The sequence below is a fragment of the Rhinopithecus bieti genome, unplaced genomic scaffold (assembly GCF_001698545.2).
Source record: "Rhinopithecus bieti isolate Rb0 unplaced genomic scaffold, ASM169854v2 scaffold_23898, whole genome shotgun sequence".
In the NCBI taxonomy this organism is placed as follows: Eukaryota; Metazoa; Chordata; class Mammalia; order Primates; family Cercopithecidae; genus Rhinopithecus; species Rhinopithecus bieti.
In genome coordinates, this window is record NW_016811065.1 from 348,711 (window position 1) to 370,059 (window position 21,349).

General features: G+C 35.7%; 1 protein-coding gene across 2 annotated transcripts in view; it reads right to left on the reverse strand.

The window, feature by feature from the left end:
* Positions 1-468: 468 nt before the first annotated feature.
* Positions 469-21,349, reverse strand: part of NUP37 (nucleoporin 37) — a 47,078-nt gene continuing 26,197 nt past the window's right edge. For both annotated transcript variants that reach the window (XM_017893453.1, XM_017893455.1), the window contains 5 exons: positions 12,142-12,232; positions 3,663-3,844; positions 3,137-3,187; positions 1,313-1,406; positions 469-737 (listed from right to left, as the gene is read on the reverse strand). In XM_017893453.1, the coding sequence (XP_017748942.1) occupies positions 624-737; positions 1,313-1,406; positions 3,137-3,187; positions 3,663-3,844; positions 12,142-12,232 (532 nt within the window). In that variant the 3' untranslated portion in view covers positions 469-623. The remainder of the gene's footprint in view (positions 738-1,312; positions 1,407-3,136; positions 3,188-3,662; positions 3,845-12,141; positions 12,233-21,349) is intronic.

The following is a 21,349-nucleotide window of genomic DNA, read 5'->3' on the forward strand; positions in this document are numbered from 1 at the left end:
AAGTGGCACGATCTTGGCTCACTGTAACCTCTGCCTTCCAGGTTCTAGTGATTCTCCTGCCTCAGTCTTCCAAACCATGCTTGGCTAATTTTTTTATTTTTATTTTTTTAGTAGAGATAGGGTTTCACCATGTTGGCCAGGTTGGTCTCGAACTCCTGCCCTCAAGTGATCCACTCCCTTCGGCCTCCCAAAGAGTTGGGATTATAAGTGTGAACCGTTGCACCTGGCCTTTTTTTCTCTTTTGATAAATGTGTCCCTGAGAATTAGAAAAACAGCATACACTCAAAGTACAGAAAACAGGTACACTTTAAATACTCCTTTTCTGATAAACTCAAAAGCATTATTTTTCCTTGGTCATCTCTTCTCTGGAGGTCAGTTGCTGAGTCAATATATGATTTTATAAGATTATTAAAACAAAATATATATATATATACACACCCACACAAAACAGAGTAGAAAATAATTTTAAAATCATTCACATTTTATTTAATAAAAGCAACTGAGACATTTTCTAAAGTATATGGTATATTTGATATAAAATTCTTCAAAATATGTACTATAGAAATTCTTCAAAATATGTACTAAAAATACAAAGTTTGTGAATCTAAGGTACAGAGAAAACTTTATACTTCAGTCACCCAAAACAACAGCTTGTGGTCTCCTCCAACTACACACAGAGGAAGAGTTCGATGCCAGGACAGGCCAGATCCAACGGCTACAGAACCCATGAGGATGGGCTATAAAATATGTGAAGAATTAAAGAAGCACAGTAAGTCCCCAAAATTAATAAATAAAAATGACTTGCAAAAATACAAAATGCATTGATAATTTATCTTTGTAGCAGAAACAAAATTTAAGAATATGCTCCCTTACAGGTGAAATACACATTATTGATATGCAGCTGGAACATGGGATACAATCCATGTATGAATAACTGGTACAATCCAGACTCCATTTTTGCAGTGTACACCAACCAAACAAGCAAAATTAACGTATTTAAATAAAGAAGAAAATATAAAAGTGACAGAAGAAATAAAAAGCTTCTTACATGAATATTGGCCAAAAAAACCTGTCGTCACTGGTAATGCAAACATCAAAAAAAAAAAAAAAAAAAAAAAAAAAAAACCAAAAAACAAAACAAAACACACACACATAAAAAACAAAAACAAATGAACCACCTTTTCTTGCAATTTAAGTAGATAACAAACATAAATGTCTTTAGTTAACAAATTACAAATTTGGGGCTATGAGTGGAAAAGTCAAAAACACAAATTAAGAAAAGCACATATGTTACAAAACATTTCCACATTACCTGAGGGTGTCCTAAATGATGAATTTGAAACTGGCTTGCCATTTTGCCAGGATAACCAGTGGTTGCAAACAGATTTTCACTAATTGTGGACCACCTATGAAACAAGGAAGCATAAAATTAAGTATCGTATCCTATAGATAACGACAAGCTTTTCCGAAGCGGGTTTTTTCTTTTTCTTTTTTTTAAGAGACAGGGTCTTGCTCTGTCACCCAGGCTGGAGTGCAGAAGTGCTAACAAAACTCACTGTAGCCTCAAATTCCTGGGCTCAGGTGATCTTTCCACCTTAGCCTCCCTAGTAGTTGGGACTACAGGTGTGTACCACGATGCCCAGGTAAGTTTTAATTTTTTTTTTTTTTTTTTTTTTTTGTAGCAATCGGGTCTTGCTATCTTGCCCAGGTAGATCTCAAAGTCCTGGCCTCAAGTGATCCTCCTGCCTTGGTCTCCTGAAGTGCTGGGATTATAGGTGTGAGCCATAGCACCTAGCCAGAAACAGGTTTCTTTTTGTATAAAACCAGTGATTTTAATAATCCTAAATTTGTTAATATGTCTTTACAATTAGACTGGGAATTTGAGGAAAATATTCCATTAATATTTTCTCATACTTTTAGTATTTATGAAGTGCTTATTTTGTGTCATTTCATTAAGTTCCAAAGTTACACAAGGTTAATACAATCCTTTTTTTCACAACCAAAGGGGTAACAGTGTGGTATAAGACACAAATAAGGCATCAAATACGACAGCCATTCTGCCCATTTTCCATGTTAACTGAACCCCAACTTTGTTCAGGGCACAGTGTGTCCAACCCTAGGGGATTAGACATAATTAGTTTAAGGCAGTCATAGCAACCTCCCATAAAAGGATAGGGTTCCTTCTTCTCCTCTTACTTTTTTTTGTTTAATTGTTCGGCAAATGGAGTACATCTCTTATGCCTGGAACTCTCATAGCTATGAGAAGCTATGAAGCAACAAGTCCCAGATCCTTGCCATTGAGAATAGCAGAGGGAAAGGATGAAAGGGGTCTGAGCTCTTGATAACAGTGATGAGCTGCTAAACAAGCCCTGAGATTACCTCCTCTAGACTTATAAGTACCATAGCTCATTGATTTTAAAATTGATGTACACTTGCTCATTGGTGTATATTTGTTCACACATCTCTGAAGTCAGGATATATCTTATGATCCATGGCATTCTTACATTTAGTCGAATGTATTTTCTTCTCAATAATGGTATCTCTAAGTTCTACAACTTCATTGGGGATATTTTATATCCCCAATATATTGGAATATAGCATATAATAAAATTTCACTGGTTTTAGTCTCTCATTTGGTTTTGCTGTCCCTTAAAAAGCAGAAATAATAGCTTAATGACCACACGATACAATGGAGTATTATAAAAAGAACAAGGTAGACATGTATGTTAATTTAAGTGAAAAGCAAAAACACGTTGCAGAGATACACTATCTAGCATGGTTTCATTTAACACACAATAATAAAGTTTATATACATAAGCATGGGCTCCCCTACATTTACATCCTTAACAGCACAGAACAATCAGGAAGCATAATATATTCCAAATTGTTGGGGTGGTAGTGGTGGAGTGGTTACATGTTTTTCTGTGTAAAGAAAATATTTGGAAAACCTAATCAACTCCTTGTCTAGACCAAAAGACACAATCGATGACTTAGTTGGGAAAGTAAAATAACCACTTATAAAACAATCAGGGGAAAAAAAAAAAACTCAGTGAAGAGAACTACAAAAGTATCCCAGTGGTGGCACAGCACAACGTCAAACGATCAAATCACAGCTCTGACAAAAATGGTACATTACCTGAATAAGCAGGCTCGATCCATGTGAACAGGTCTCTTATTTTGAGGATAACTAAAAGATAATATTTTGCATTTTATGAATTATGTGTTAGACTCAAGTGGGTGAACTTAAGGTTTAAACAGTATTTTCTCTTTATAGGACAGAATGTCCAATGTGTTTAAACTATAATAAATCCTAAACAAGCAATCACTTAAAACAGATGAAATACAATAAAGACATGACTTAGAACCACTGCAGGGAACCATCATGCAACAGGGTCGGTGTTTTTCTTATTTTCCAATATAAGTAAACATTGCACAGATCCAAGATTTCCTCTTTTGCACTGTCCTTTCTGGGTTACTCCCAGAGTAAATCTGGATAGCAACTTTATGTTATATAAAAATCCATAGCTCTGGCCTTCTATAGGAGAGACTTGTTTTCGCTTGACAGTGTAGTCTCAGGTATAACAGGATGGACGAGTGGATCATTTAGCAACAGTTACTGCCTGTTTTTTTTTTTGTAATAGACAAACATATCAAGAAAGTACCTGGACCGAGTAATATCCCAAATTAACCAATCATTTCCTGCAACGGCTCCAACTTTGAAGGTGTTTTTTAAGCACCAGTGTGCTGACATTAATGGCACTTGTTCTGATTCAAGAGATAAAATAGCCTGTTGGGCCAAAAGATCATAAAATCGGATTGTTCCATTCTTCTCTGCAACCATTAGCTGTAAGACAGAAAAATAAAAAGAAACTCAATCACTTAACTCACTAACTATACCTGAAGTGTAAGCAGAGATTCACTGTTGTACGGTAAAATGTAAATACTTGCAATATACAGGTTGAGCATTCCTCATCTGAAAATCTGCAATGCTCCAAAACTAAAACTTTTGAGTGCCAACATGATGCCACAAGTGAAAATTCCACATATAAGCACTTAACACAAACTTTGTTTCATGCACAAAATTATTTTAAAAAGTTATATAAAATTATCTTCAGGTCATGTGTATAAGGTATACATGAAATATAAGTGAATATCAAGACTTGGGTCCCATTCCCAAGATTTCTCATGTATATGCAAATATTACAAAATGCAAAAAATTCTAAAATCTGAAACTCTTCTAGTTCCAAGAATGTCAGATAAGGATCCTCAACCTATATTACAGATGGCAGATCAAATATAAAGGAAGTAAGAGGCTATGTAAAAATCTCCAGAGAATATAAAAAACCTTAGAGAAAACTGGCAGGATAAATGATTTAAGATTTGGCTGGGTGTGGTGGCTCACACCTATAATCCCAGCACTTTGGGAGGCTGAGGCAGGCAGATCACTTGAGGTCAGGAGTTTGAGATCAGCCTGGCCAACATGGTGAAACCCCGCCTACACTAAAAAAAAAAAAAAAGCTGGGTGTGGTGGCACGAGTCTGTAATCCTAGATACTAAGGAGGCTGAGGCAGGAGAACTGCTTGAACCCGGGAGGCAGAGGTTGCAGTGAGCCGAGATTGCGCCACAGCACTCCAGCCGGGGCAACAAGAGCGAAACTCCATTTTTTTTTTTTTTTTTTTTTTAAAAGAAGGTTCGAGATTTGGTAGAATTTTAAGTGATGATGTATGGTCACTAAGAAGAGATCAATTTAACAATTCCTTCTGGGAAAAGTTACTTTTAAGTATGTTAGTTATGTTGTCTAGAAAGAATACCTAAGTATGTATCTCTCAAGAGAGACAGACATTTATGTGTTACGCATACTTACGCAACTCAAGTTTGTTTCTAGAATGGAAGGCCGGGCAGCAGAGTTAAAGAGCACAGACAGGCCGCTTCCTTCACTTATAAGCTGAGTGACTGCCATGTGACTGGCAGCTTTCTCATTTCTAAAATGGAGATGGGAGGATAAGAATGGCTACAGGATTGCTGTGATTATTAAATAGTAATGTGTGTAAAGTACCTCAATGTAATGCTTGACAAATAGTAGCCACCCACTCAAAAAAATAGTAGCTATTACTTCACTATTTCCTTTATTCTAAGATACCATTGACTTAAGATGTTTAATACATTTATAAGTTTTATGTGTGAAATACTTTGTCAAATGCACAAATTAATTCTAATGTGAATTCCAATTTTACAAAACAATAAAATGTGAAAAAATTTTTCTTAATCTCAAGGAAGCATGGCATTGGTATACCCATTCGTGGGAGATAAGGTATGAGATTGCTGTAAGTATCTAAGTGCATGAGTAGTTGATGCCTGAATAAAATGCTTTTCCACTCTCTACATCTCTGTCAAGTTCTTACTTTTAAACAGTGTTCTTTTAATTCTGGTTCTATTAAGTTGAAAAATCCTTGAGGGTGTAAAGTAGTAATGGTAGATTGGTAAGAATGTGGGATTTGGCATCAAAAATCCTGAGCTGTACCATTTAATCTGTTGAGTAACCTGGAGTTAGCTTTCCTATCTGTAAAATGGAGGATAATTATATCAGAGTCAAAAAGTTACTGTATCGCTAAAATGTGATTGTTCTTTAAGAATGTACTTTTGTACTTTCCTAAACACATAAAACATCATTTATTCTACTATTCATCTAACAGGCTTTTACTGAGCATCTATTTTATACACATATACGGATAGTCAATTATTCAGGGTAGTTTGTTGTTATAAAGTTGCTGCAAACACTCAATTAGTGAATACCGAACCATTAGGGAAATACACAGTTAGGTTCCCTGCCAGCCTGTGGTCACAACCTTTTTGACGACTGATCAATATGTAGCTTTTAAAAACTGTGTTTCTTTTTAAAGAGATATCTTAATATATACTGATTCATTAATATAAACCTCACCATGAACAGCGCTATAACTCATGCCTAAACAAACCTTACCTAACACATTTATTTTCTTCATAAGGCACATCACAGCCTTCTTGCACTTAGAACACTAGACAGCACTACATTACTGTGCTTGGGGATGATTTTACACAGCAAAATTTTACACAGTAAAATTACCCACAAAAGTACAAAATGTTAAAATGTGGCACTAAACTGATGAGGAAAAGACACCTATTTACAGTATGAAAGCTAAAATAAGAAGCCAGAGCTCACCTTGTTCAACCTAAGCTGAGCAAGTGCACATAAGCCGACTCAAACTTTTTGTTGTTCTGTGCTCCCTGCGTATGTCTGCGACTAAGGAAGTGCTATCAGTATTGATTTTGGGGTTACAAATAAAGTTTAGTGAGGAGGGAAATTCAAAAATGCAAAATCTGTGAATAATGAAGATATACTATATACAAACATACACAAAACACTATATTAATTCCAACAGAAGTCAAAGATAAAGGATATAATCCTTGATCTCAAGAAACTTTCTATCTAGAAAAGAGAATTATGAAAAAATCGGACAATAATTTAAGGCAAAATGCTCTAGAGTACAAAAAGGAATTATTCCAGAATATAGACAAGGTTTGGAATTACAGTAGTCTTAGAAGAAGTGGAATTTGAAATTATTCTTATTAGCCAGGTGAGGTGGCAAGTGCTTGTAGTCCCAGACACTCAGGAGGCTGAGGCAGGAGGATCACTTGGGCCTGGGAAATAGAAACTGCAGTGAACTATGATTGTCCCGCTGCCTCCGGCCTGGGCCACAGAGTGAGACCCTGCCTCAAAAACAAAACAAACAGAAAACAAAAATGATTCTTTAAGAACAGGCAAATGTTAAGATAACACTAATGCTACTAACAATAAATACAATGAAGTCAATGACAAACATACAACAAAAACAAGTACAACACTGAGGTAAGAGCTTTACATGTCTGCTTTATTTAATCCCCTAAGCCACTGTATGAGGAAATTACTATCGTTAATCCCATTTTTCAGATGAGACTGAGGCTCAAAGTGATTCATGTGACTTGTTCAAGGTATCAACCCTAGCCCATGATGGAGCCTGGATTTGAATCCAGGTCTGTTTAACTACAGTGCACACATGTTCCTTGCTACAAGGCTAGGCTGCTGAAGACTGGTGAGTGGTCTAGTGTGCTATGGTCTGGAGTGGGGAAGGATCAGAAAAGGTAAGAGAATGAGGAAGATTTACCAGGACCTAGTAAAAATATTTGATATTTTGAGAGTGACTTGAAAGATCTTGCGAATTTCAGGTATAACTTATGGACTATGGAAGGGCTAAGACTACCTGAGCCTGGTCCGAAGGTACTAGGGGCAGTAAAGCATGGTAAGCAGGTGTGCAGCCTCTATAGCCAGACTGCCTGGATGGGGCCCAGCTCTGCCTTCAGGAGCTGTAAGATCTCGGACAAACTGCTTACCTTTCTGTGTTTCAGGTTCTTATCACTAAGAAGGGGCTAATAAGAGTATCTACTTGATAGGACTATTGGGAGAATGGCAGGAGTTAGTAAATATAAAGCACTTAGAACTGTTTTGGCATAAAGCAGGCACTCAACAAACACTGGCTATTACAGGTTAAAGTCAAATTAAAAACTCACTTCTAACACAAAATTTTTGTTATTTACTGTCTGTATAACTGTGCTCAATTATGACAATAAATCTTTTTTTGGGTGAAAGAACAGATAGGGTAGAAAAATTAAGTGAGTTTGGGAGTAGCTGAATCTAAAATGGCACATGGGGAATTTTCCTTTAGGAATTTTCAGAACTATAAACAACACCATGCACTGTGAATTTCCAAGGGGGAAATACTTTAAGTGGCATACAACATTGTCATATTTGAACCAGACTGAGTTCAAATCTGTCACTGTGTGACCTTGGGCAAAATGCTTTACCTTTTGGTGCTTTGGTTTTCTCATCTACAAAATAGAATACTAGTACTGTCCCTGTAGTGTTTTGTGGGGATTAAATGAGAATACATGTCAAGTACTTAGTACAGTTCCTGGCAAATAGAAAGCATTCAACAAATGTTGGTTGTTAAATCTATTTCATGTAGCCATTTTTTTTTTTTTTTTTTGAGATAGAGTCTCTTTCTGTTGCCCAGGCTGAAGTGCTCACTGCACCCTTGACCTCCCTGGCATGAGCAATCCTCCCACCTGAGCCTCCAGAGTAGCTGAGGCTACAGTCGAGCACCACCACACCTCGCTAATGTTTGCATTTTTAGTAGAGATGAGGTTTCACCATGTTGCCCAGGCTGGTCTCCAACTACTGAGCTCAAGTGATCCACTTGTCTCGGACTCCCAAAGTGTTGGGATTACTGGCGTGAGCCACTGCTCCCGGTCACATTTAGCTACTCTTTAACCTCTTTTTTCTTAGGGCAGAGACTGAGATGTCCTCAGATCCAATTATTTGATCCTGTGACATCCTAAATCCTTGGTCCTGTTATTAGTATGCATTGAAATCCTAGCTCCTATTGAGGCTTATTGGATTTGGGAGCTTAGTTTTTGGAGGTCTCTTGACTTTTGTATATTTTACTATTAAATTCTAGCCATTTGTTTTGTGTTTTCCTGATTTTATGGTTTTTTTGTGGTTTATATCTCTTGGGATTTTCATAAGCATTCTATGAGATAGGTAATCAAGAACTCATCTCTCTCTTCTCTAGCTGCCTTATTTTCATCAAGGCCAAACATAAGAGGCCAACAATTCTGGGCTTGCAGAGCACTGAAACGATTGTAGAGCACTGAAAACGAATGGCAGAGCACTGAAAGCAATTGGGCTTGTTACCACTGCAATGATAGTATCAACAATGACCAGTAGCTAAAATTGACTGAGTGCTTACTATGTGCTTTTTAAAGGATTTTACACGTTAGCACATTTGATCTTATAAATCCATTTTATAAGATGAAGTGAAGATAGTAAGAGAAAGTTTAAGTAACTTGTCAGAGATCACATAGCTAGTAAGTGGTGAAACTGGGATCTGACTCCAGGCAGTTAACTGAAGAATCCACACTCTTAACCACTTCTCTGTATTCCAGGTGTCTGAGTTTAGCAGTGATAGGATGAAACTGATATTCTAAGACTCTTAGTCCAGTAGGCAAGAAGAATCAAAGAGTAAAGAGCTACAGACTTTAGAAACAAGCTAAGGCTTGGCAAGTTAGGCGTGAGAACAGAAAGTGGGAGAATGCACCTTAATGAAGAGAAGAATGCTAGAGTTAGTAAAAATGAAGGAAAAATTAAAAGACCTGGAATAGTTTGTGTATAGGGAAAGAAGGAATTACAGGTGATTTTAGGATTCTGAGTTTATGTGATTTAGAACAGGGACTTTCAAACATTCTGAAGTCATGGAAACATCATAAAAGAAAGGAGATGGGGTAAGGTGAAATTTCAGTGATAAGTAGGAGAAAAACAGAAATTAAAGCATATGGAAGAAAGAGATAAAAATAACAGCAAGAAATTAAGCATTAAGATGTAAGTTTTGGGATAGAAGTTGTAATAAATGTTCTCATTTGTCATGCAGGTCATAGTTTTTACAAAGCAGTTTATTGTAGTTATATGTGGTGATATTAACATTTTGGTAGAAACTGTGACTGTGTTTTAATTTAAGTAGACTGTGTTTTAATTTAAGTAGACTGCTCTTGGGGAGCAATGTAGGCATAAAACAAAATTTAGGAACTGGACTCAGAAATAAACCTATCAATTTAATAAGTTAGAACATTTCACTCATGCACATATGCAGAGAATAATTCTACTGATGAAAAGACTCAATGGGCCTGAAACAAATTTCCATGAAATCCCAGGGTTCAGAGAACACACTTACACCCAGTCTGGGGATTATCTCCTCTGTGAAAGCTGTGAGAAGATTTGGTTAATCCTTCTTTATGTCATCATTCTACTTAATAGATTTTTTTATTCTAAAACTTATTTGTGTTGCTGTATTTACATGTTTTTCTCCCTTATACATCAGTATACAACTTAAGAGCAGGGACTTTATTCATTCTTTTATTCCCTATTACAATAAAGGGTACGGTGCAGTGAGAATTAACTCTGGAAGCAATTCACAAATATATGGTGAAAGAAAAGTTGGCAGAGTATAAAGAAAAAGGGAATATATATGCAAAGTTGCTCAAAAGGACTCAGATAATGTGGCTTTAAAAATCAAACTAGCATTTCAAGAAGGAGGTGATCAGCAGTGTAAAACACTGGCTGGAGAATAAGAATGAAGGAAAAGGCCATGGGATGTGTTGAAAATACCCCTGGTACCTTCTGAGAGAATAGTGGAGACTGACTGAGATTACGGTGTTAGACCAAAGGATGGGAAAAGAAGAAATGAAGTTAAAAGGTACAAGTGATGGATTCAAACATTAAGAAATAAAAGGTGTGATGAAGATAGTTTAAAATTTAAAGGGGAGGTAGAAAAAGGGAATTTTTAAGAGTAAGATCTATGGAGCTGGGAGGCATGAGTTCAAATGCCAATTCTTCCACTTACTAGCTGTGTGACCTTGGATAATTTATTTAATTTCTCTGCACCTTAGTTTCCTTAACTGTAAAATGGGGATAATCACAGTGCCTATCTCATGTTACCATGAGGACTAAATAAGCTAACATAATGAAATGCTGACTATGGACCTGTCATATTTAAGCACTACGTGCTTGTTATGATTAGTGAAACTTATCTTCTCATGCAAACTTGAGGACAGAACAGAGTCGACAGAGAACAAGCATAAAGATGGCCAGTGTGGTGGCTCACAACTGTAGTCCCAGCAATTTGGGAGGCTGAGGAGGGCAGATCGCTTGAGACAAGGAGTTTGAAACCAGCTTGGGTAACATGGTAAAACTCTGTCTCTACAAAAAATACAAAAATTAGCTGGGTGTAGTGGTGCATGCCTGTAGTCCCAGCACCTCGGGAGGCTGAGACGGGAGGATCACCTGAGTCCGGAACACGAAGGTTGCAGTGAATGACGAATGCTAGAGTTACTGGAAATGAAATATCCAGCATGGTCCCAAGTTGGCCATGCTTGGTAACTACCAGATTAAAGGTCAGTTGGTTGTGCCACTGCACTCCAGCATGGGTGACAGCCAGGCTCTGTCTCAAAAAAAAAAAAAAAAAAAAGAAGTATGAAGACATTAGAGGACTGTGGGAGTCTAAAGAACTGCCATGAACTTTAGAGAACAGATGAAGAATTAACTTTAAGAAAGATGACTGTAGTAACTTCTCAGATTCTAGGGAAACATACAAAATAACTACAGTGATGATGAAGAGAAGATACTGGCAAATGAGAAAATTCTTGTTTAATGGCTCCTATCTTCCCAATGAATCAGCATCAAGGGTAGTTGATAATAAGAACTTGTAGTATATTTTTAGTATTTTAGAAAGCTCTATCTTGAATAGGAATTGAACACTACTGTAGCTAAGACAAATTTGCCTTCGTCCACTAATGTTTGTTCACACTAGGGCTCACAAGGGTGGATGATGTAACTTAAAAAAAAAAAAAAAAACTGCCTACTGGCCAGGTATGGTGGCTCATGCCTGTAGTCCCAGCACTTTGTGAGGCTGATGTGAGTGGATCATCTGAGCTCAGGAGTTTGAGAGCACCCTGGGTAACATGGCAAAACCCCAGCCCTACCAAAAATACAAAAAAATTAGCCAGGTGTGGTGGTACGTGCCTATAGTCCCAGCCACTTGGGAGGCTGAGGTGAGAAGATTGCTTGAGTCTGGGAGGCAGAGGCTGCAATGAGCCAAGATCACACCACTGCACTCCAACGTGGGTGACAGAGACCCTGTTTAAAAAAACAAAAGCAAAAACAAAAGAAAAACCAAAACAAAAAAAATCCCTGCCTACTGCTACTAGATTGTTGGAACACCAGTTTTTACAATGAAATCCACTAAAGGTCAGGAAAAGTGTAGTTTGAATAAATGCCAATTATGGATGATGGCTGCCAAATAAAAATCTTAACAATTATAGAGAAACTTCTACAGTACAGGTTTCTAGACTGACCCAAATACGTTTTTGCCGATTAGTACAATCCAAATGCATTTGTGCTGATTAGTACTCTCTGAGATGGGAAAAATCATTGATCTTTCTCCTCGATGTATGTGATGTCTTATATCTCTATATGTCTTTTCAATTTGATAAGAGAGTTAAATTATAAACAATAACCTTAAAAGTCTCCTCAGGATGCCAGCATACACTCATGCCAGGAGAATGTAGAACAAAATGAGCTGTTTGCACGCCTTCCAAGTTCCAAATCCTAATAGAAGAATAACAGTATAATGTTAATTGTTCTTGATATATCATTACTAAAAAATTAAATTTCCATGAATTTATTCAAAGGTATTAACTACAGATTATAAGACAGATATTTGAATTTAATGTATATCTTTTAAAGAAAATTATAATACCACTTTTAAATAATATGAAAGTAGTATGAAGAATTTAAATTTTACCATACTCAATCATGGACAAAAGAGTAACACACATTTTCCCTCTCATTCATCTATCACAGCAACACTGTTACATGGTAATCAAATTAAATTATTTGCATACTCTTTATTTTGTGGGCAAAATCTTGAGGTTTCTAGGTCACTAATCAGGTTGACTACCTCAGTAGTCATTTCAATTGACGATAATTACTACTGAGGTGCTTACAAACACACACACATGCACGCTGAGTATTTTTATTTTCAAAACAACATACAAAGAAGCTAATATGAAGTTATGTAAATGTAGCAATATGGCCATCTTCCATATTGTTTATTCCTTCTACCTTTAGGATTCCAACCCAGTGGCTACTTCCTATTTATACCTTTTGTAATTTGGCTTATTTTTTCAGTTTTCTCTCCCCAAGCTGGCCATGGTTGACGATTAAAGCTGGGTTGAAAGAAGAGGCATTTGGTTCTTGCTGTTCTCTCTTTCCTCAATAGTAACAAATTCACAGTAATAAGGAACAGGTTACTCACCAACATGGCTCTCCACTTCAATTGCTTTACCATCGCAGAGGGAGATCAAGACTCAGAAACCTCAGTCATGGCACTATGTTGTGAGAATGCTATCCCTCACCCACTGCTCATTCTCCATACTCAGCCACTGTTACCTTGCACTGGCACAGAGTGTGGCACAGAGTACAGCAGGTGACAGAAGTCGGTGGGAGGCTGGCAAAGTGCACATATAATTCTGATCCTTAAGAACTGAACTTGACTGAGTAACATGGCTCATGCCTGTAACCCCAGCACTTTGGGAGGCTGAGACAGAAGGATCACTTGAGCCCAGGAGTTCAAGACCAGCCTGGCAAATACAGTGAAACTTCGTCTCTACAAAACACACAAGAATTGGCCAGGCGCAGTAGTGCACACCTGTAGCCCCAGCTATTACTTGGGAGGCTGAAATGGCAGGCTGACGTGGGAGGATTGCTTGAGCACAGGAGGTGGAGGCTGCAGTGTGCCACGTTTGCACCTCTGCACTCTAGGCTGGGTGACAGAGACCCTGTCTCAAAACAACAACAGCAACAGCAAAAAACCAACAATAAAAAAAGAACTGAACTCATTCATTGGAATTTTTCTTCTAGGTTTTATAGTTCATATCTCATTAGAGACCAATAAAACAGGTTTAGCCAATTTCAGGAATTTATTTTCAACGTGTAGGCAAAAATTTATTTCACAGAAAGCAGAATATACATTGGACAATGCTACTATTCTGTGCCAAAACACATTACTTCAAATACTCTTCTTCCTGGTAGAAATTATTGGGTCCCTGAATATTAAAATATCATAGTTACATATAAACGAACATAGATGTTTTTCAAAATGATTATCTTAATGATTAAACAATTTAGAAGCATACTGTTCTCTTGCCAAATCAATACTTTTCATCTGTATTTATTATACAAGAGAAACAACTACAATTTAATTGAAGAGAGAAATCACATTTAGCAAGGCTTTATGCAACTGTGTTTCACTCCCCACGATGAATTATATTATTAATTATGGCAACTGATTAAGTATTTCTTCTCTATTGCCTTCTGCAAAATAAAGTGTTGCGCTAGCATATATTTTACCATTATTGAAATAGTAGGAATTTGTCTTGAAAATTCAGCAAGTCACATAAGAGGATGGTTTAAAACCTCCATTCTTTTGATCTTATTCTAATATGTATTTGTTTTGTTGGCTATTATATAAATTGAGTAAATACATTCCAAAATATTTCCATGATTTTTTCTTCCAAATGAAGGAAACAAAAGAGGTAGAAAATATGGATAAAATATTTTAAATAAAACTGGTCGTTAATGAAGTGCTTCTGCTCCAAATGAACCAACAGTTTACCTCTTTTTTTTTTTTTTTTTTTTTTTTGCGCGGAGTCTTGCTTGTCGCCAGGCTGGAGTGCAGTGGCCTGATCTCGGCTCACTGCAAGCTCCACCTCCCGGGTTCATGCCATTTTCCTGCCTCAGCCTCCGGAGTAGCTGAGACTACAGGTGCCCGCCACCACGCCTGGCGAATTTTTTTGTATTTTCAGTAGAGATGGGATTTCACCGTGTTAGCCAGGATGGTCTCGATCTCCTGACCTTGTGATCCACCCGCCTCAGCCTCCCAAAGTGCTGGGATTACAGGCGTGAGCCACCACGCCCGTCCTAATTTTTAACCAGTATTTTATCCTGAACAAACCCTGACATTTAAGAAAACAAACAAACAAAAACCTGACTTAAAAATGAGACTAGTTTTCAAGGGATTGGGATAAAATGATTTATGGTTTATAATTATATGCTTATTCAATAATTCTTAGTGGTTACACAATCCAAGTACTAAGTATGTAAAATACAACAAACTGGGCTGAATCTAGTTATCCTAACTAAATTAGCTACAGATGGGACAATTTAAGTTGTTAAGTCTTATTTTCCTTTTTGATAGATTCCTTAATTAAGCCCTTCTTAAATCGTTTTGTGGAGCTCAGCTCATTTTTCTGTGTCTTTACTATATACCTTATCCAGTTACTATTACTTACATGAGATAGTCACTTCTTTGGATAAAATTTTTGAAGTATACCATATATAATAAAAGTACACAAATCTTAAATGTACAATTCGAAGAGAAGACACTCAAAAAGAATGGCACCTAAATCAAGAAACAGAGTATTTCCAAGACTCCAAAAGTTGTCTTGTGCTCCCTTTCCAGTCATACTTCCTTGCTGTCTCACAAAAGGTACCCACTCTTCTGACTTCAAATGTTAGTGCTTACTTTTGCCTATTTTTGAACATCATAAAAATGATGTCCATATTCATATGTTACGTGTTTTCTTGGTCTGACTTCTTTTACTCATCATTAGGTTTTGTGAGATTTACCACCATTTGTTGCATGTTGTTGTAATTTGTCTTTTCTTAATGCCTTATACATTCTTCAATTAATTCAGTACACAACAACGTATATATTCATTCTACTCCTGACAGACATTTAGGTTGTTTCCAATTTTTGGTCATCACCAAGAATGCTGCTATAAGCCTTCTTGCACATGTCTTTTAATGAATATAGATACCCACGTACGATCACACACACACACACACACACTTGCTGGGTATATACCTAGGCATGGAATTGCTGGATCACAGCTTACAAATATATTCAACTTTAGCAGGTAGTTATCATCAAATAGCTTTCCAAGTTGGCTGCACCTCATATTTCCTTTTCCCCTCTCATATTCAATTACCAGTGGAAAAAGTCAAAACTTTCTCTCATTCTCTGACAAAAACAGTCTTAAACAATTATCTGTATGAATGGCAATAGGTACAGCTTTTCAAGTGGTCTTATTTTGTAAGGTAGATTTCTCAACTCATCTTTTTTTTTGCATTTTACTTTCATGTATCTATGTATGGACAAATGTGCCTAAGTTTTAAAATGTGGTAAACACAGTCTACAGTAGAATCTCTCTGAACTGACTCTGACAGATTTTTTTGCCCTCTATAGAAGTGACAAGAATGAGAGGGCTATTTTCTAATATGCCCACATGTGCATTTGTTATATGTGTACGAAGAGGGAATATAGCTTCTTTGCTTAGCAAACCACTGGTTGTATGTGATGTAGACCCATGCTTATTAACGTAATTACATAATCTTATATAAACTGACAAAATATGAATGTGAAAGCTATTTCAATGAAACCAAGTCAGTGCCAACTAAAGGTAAGTTTCTAAAAGACAAAAAAAAAAACCTCACTCAAATTAGGTATGTGTGACAGTTTGAAAAGATTAAATAATAAAAATAAAAATCTAGATGTATTCTGAATTAAGACTGCTTTTCTAAGTGTTATTTTCATTGAAGACATTGTATTTTGGTTGTGGTTCATGTCAAAAAAGTGGTCCCAAGGCAATCAATGGACTCATAACCTAAGAGAAAAAGCACTGGCCTAATGACTGGCGAATGGTTTTTAATACACATGGGTCGTATATTAAAATAAGGCAGTAGGCATTCTTTTAAAATGATTTCTTGAGTTTATTGACTTTTTGTTATCTAAGAAACTTTTGGTCTAGACCACGTCAGACAACAGGATTTCTACTATAAAAGAAAAAATTCAAAATCTGAAAATTCAGGTTTTAACATTTCCAAAATTATTACTATTGCAAAGTCAGTTATAACCACAGAAGCACACTTTTCAGGAAAGTGGTGCATCACAGAAAGAGAAATGCTTTAAAAGCTCACAGCCGGCCGGGCGCTGTGGCTCACACCTGTAATTCCAGCACTTTGTGGGGCTGAGGCAGGCAGATCACCTGAGGTCAGGAGTTCGAGACCAGCCTGACCAATATGGTGAAACCCTGTCTCTACTAAAAATACAAAAATTAGCTGGGCATGCTGGTGGGCGCCTGTAATCCCAACTACTCGGGAGGCTGAGGCAGGAGAATTGCTTGAATCTGGGAGGCAGAGGTTGCAGTAAGCTGAGATTTCGCCACTGTACTCTAGCCCAGGAAACAGAGTGAGACTGTCTCAAAAAAAAACCAAAAACCAAAAAAAAACCCCACAGCCTTCATAATACACATAATCAAGCATATGAAAAGATGACAGACCACTTATCAAAGTATAAAAGTACATAATAAATGTTAACAGGTTTAATTACCTTAGACAAAACCTAGGATTTATATTAATATACATATGTACATATTTAAATGTTTGCAAGGGAAATTTAAAAGGAAAAGCTTTTATGGCAAAGTTATGTGCTGCCATATTAAGATGCCAATACAGATCAAATCAAATGGGAACTAGGTAAATAAAGCATCACTCCTCAAGTGAAATAAAATGACAGTTTTCATCCAATTTGAACTATAATTATATAAACATCCCCATCCCTCCTAACATTGTGGTCCTAAATAGAACTCTTAGATTTAGCTGTAAAATGATGGGATAGAGAGCTATCCAGATCTAAGATTATGAATTATGATTATTTTACTTTTAGTATTTTATTGCTATAATTATTGCTCCATTTCAGGCCGAGTGCTTTTCAGCAGAACATTAAGTATCTCTACCATATGGTATTTAAATGTTATTGTCCCCTTTAATTAATAAAAAGGTCCCATAAATTGGGTGTTGGCATACTGGGGATATCCTAGATATTCTCAAAGGTCTTTTAAATGAACATTAGTAAAGAAAGATGTTCTGTCTGAGGATTCAAAAGGAAATTTCCTGGGTAATAATCTGTTTAATTGTTCATTCTCCATTTTTAACATTTTTGGCAGCTCATTGTTTGCTAGTGAATTCACTGCAGAAGGGAATTTCTACTACCAAATGGTTTTTAACAACACAAAAGAAGGAACGGATGACATTAAATGACACATCTGTATCCATTTGGCCCTAACTGGTAAAGCAAAAAATATGAACCATAATCTTTCTAAAAGACATGACTGGATCACATGAATCTGTGTATTGATTAATTAAATAAGAAAGAAAGAACAAAGTAATACAGAGATGTAGTTATAAGGACTAGCAGGCACTTTACAACGTCACTGGTACAGGAAAGGCATCCTCAACGTTCTTAGACAAGAAACATATTTTTCACTGAGCAAAACTAGGATTTTCTCTTAGTTCTAATCAATCATTTACTAAGTAAATCAGGTTATAGATGATTCAAAGTAGGGAAGCCATGGTGTGTTTCCTTAGTAAATGACCACACAATTAGAAAAGTGGAACATTTTGCAAAGTGCTAAAATATCTGATTTTAAGTGCAAAAGGAGTTCAGAGGTGGGGAATCATGTAACTGAAAGCCCACATCTAGAGATTAGATGGACAAATCTTTACAGTGGGTATGGTAGGTTAGAGCTGGTAAATAAACTTTGTCAGTTTATGGTTGAGACTATGGAGAACTTTGACAGCTAGGCAAAAGCCTTAAAAGTGGAGACAACAAAATAGCAGGATAGTTGGAAGTAAGAATTTTGTAAAGGGTACTTTCAGTATGTGTGTCCAAATATATTTAGAAAATAAGATTAGATTAATTCTTTTTTTTTAAAACTTGAGACTACTGAGCAAGTAGTAGCTGTAGCAGTAGTTTTAATGTACTAGCAGTACTAATGATAAAAGATTATTATTAGAAGTTTTACTGACTTCAGAGCAAGATTTAAGGGGCGAAAATGAGATAATTGTACATGCTTATTATCTTACCCCTCAATAACTGAAAACAGTAAGTCAAAATCAGAGTTGATAATAAAGGTTGCATGTACTTTGAGGGTGGAGAGAGAAGGAAGGAGGTGCCCTGTTTCATACAGAACACTAATAAACTATACCACACAAAATTTAATCTATTATACATCTTCACAAAGCTTTGGGGAGGGTAAAAATCTTATCAATTTATATGCTGTTTCTTCATTTTGATTTCTTGTAATTGTAAACAAATTGAGCAGAAACTACAATTTATTATCACAGAGGTGAGAAACTGAGGCTGTCTCAGAGGAGAATTGTTAACATCTCATTTAACTTACACAGACAGATAAATTTTTGAAGGATGGAAATTGAGAAATTTTGTCACATTTAAAATAAACTTCAAAATTAAACTCAACTGCAAAGAAATACCATATGTTAGTTTTCAAATAGACCATGTGTAATGATTTCATCTTTAAGGAATTCAGAGTAGAAGGGCTTTTTCTTTAACTAACATAAGCCTTAACACAAGCAACAGTAACACTACCCAGGAAATATTAGCATTTCATTTTATCCAAGAAAAATTTTGATAAACTTTACAACTTAAAATTTGACTATATGCTGAATACTAAAGCTATCAATAAGAGAAAGTACTCCTTCATCATTCATATCAATGGTCTTTCAAAATCTGGAAACTGTTTATGGATATGATTCCCATTTTACAATCCACTTACTGTAACCACATGAGGGCCACCTAAAGCAAGCTTAAATTACTATAGTCACTGATTTGGTAGTATATTTTATTAAGTACTTGTTTTGTATTTCATCTACAAGGGCATACAAAAAAGAACAAAGTATTGGCTACTAGAGAGTGATTTTACCAGTAAATGATCATGTCAAGTTTTAGAAAACTGTTTCATCACTTTACTGACTTCTACTCTATTACAGTCTTTCATTAACACACTATTTCATTGCATTGAATTTAAAAATGTCTGCAAAAGTGATAAACAGGTTTTAGTATAATTTTTGGAGAGTTCTTTTAAAGACAATCTCTATGTTCTATCACTGGAGCTAAAGTATTACCACGCTCAACACAAAATGTCCATTTTATCCCTTTCTCAAGGCTTTTGTTAGAACTATGCAATAACTGATCTTGATTCAAAATGTTACAAAAAATTAGAGTGAGTTTTAGAAGACAAGCAGGGAATTTTTCCTGAATTTTAACTATAACACTATAATAAATCATGTAAATTATTCTGATCATACTTTGTACCCAGGCATGGTTTATGCACTCCTAGATGTGGATTACTTTCCAAAGAATGCTTCACTGGCCTACCTTCAGAAGGCTCTCAGTTTCCTTTTTGCTGTTTCCCACAAGGACTATTATTAAGTACATTGCATATTTTGTGATCTCAATTGGGGTAGGGGTGGAGGAAGAACACTTCACCTTAATTATGGATCTTAAAGACTTGCAAATGTACATAAACAGAGGTAATATGAAAAACACATAGCTTGAACAAATTTGATAAAAATCCTTTTTCCTCTTGTAACATTTTTCAAACAACTATTTTACTGGCTTAGTGAATAGCTTAAGTAATTTAGTATTCCTTTATACAGTGATTTGGTTATATTCCTATATCTTATTCTTTATTTTTTATAAGCCACCCTTCTCTCATTCTTTTAAAAAGTGATCCCAGTTAGAACATGACAACTACAAATATTCCATGGCTTATAGGGAAAGTGAATGGAACATTATATGCACACCTATATTTTATTAAACTAAAAATTCCCTGGTTACTAGAAATCAGTTTTCTTTCACCATAAACTTTTACCAAATATTTTAAAAGATTATTGAGGGATGAGGAGGAGGGATGGGATTTACTACTGATATCCTTTGTAGTTACAGTGAGTGCTGGGTCTTGTATTTCTTTTGTATCCCCCGAAGTACTAAATATTGGGTATACTAAATGTGTTTAATAAATACTTGTTGATCTGACTTGTTCTTACAGAATGGTACTGTTTCTAATATACAAGAACATCTGTTATTTGGCAATGACTGGAAATGAGATGTTCTGTATTAGTGAGTTTTAAAAAAATAATAAGCTTAACCCATTAAATACTTAAATGACACTTTTACCTTCTTTTGCAGGAAGAGATAATAATTTTTTCTAAATGAATATGCACTTCTTTACCTCTCAAATACCATAATAATTTTAGCCTTCTTTCAATGGCACTAGGTCATAACTATGAACATAAGTATTTATATTTTTCTGTGCATATGCACATACAAACACACACATAAAGCATCAGTATTTGTATCAACCTGTGTATATATGTGTACATATACATTTTTATATATACATGTATATGCATGTGAGTGCATTTGCATATGGTAGACATGATGAAGGATCATAAAGAAAATGGTGTAGAATATGAGGCTGAATGACTAGAAACTCCATGCTTTACTTGGGAATTTCTTTTATTAAACACATCTCTCAGACACTTGCTTTTTGTTTCAGTAATGGCACCTTTTTCATAAAGATACATATTTCTTCATCAAGATATATACTTTTGTGTGTGTGTGTATATATATATATATATATATATATATACTTTCTGTAAGAAAAGTATATATACACTTACTTTTTCTGTAAGAAAAGTATATATATATACTTACTTTTTCTGTAATATATATACTTACAGAAATAGTAAGTATATATATACTTTTCATACAGAAAAGCATTCTTTTTTTTTTTTTTTTTT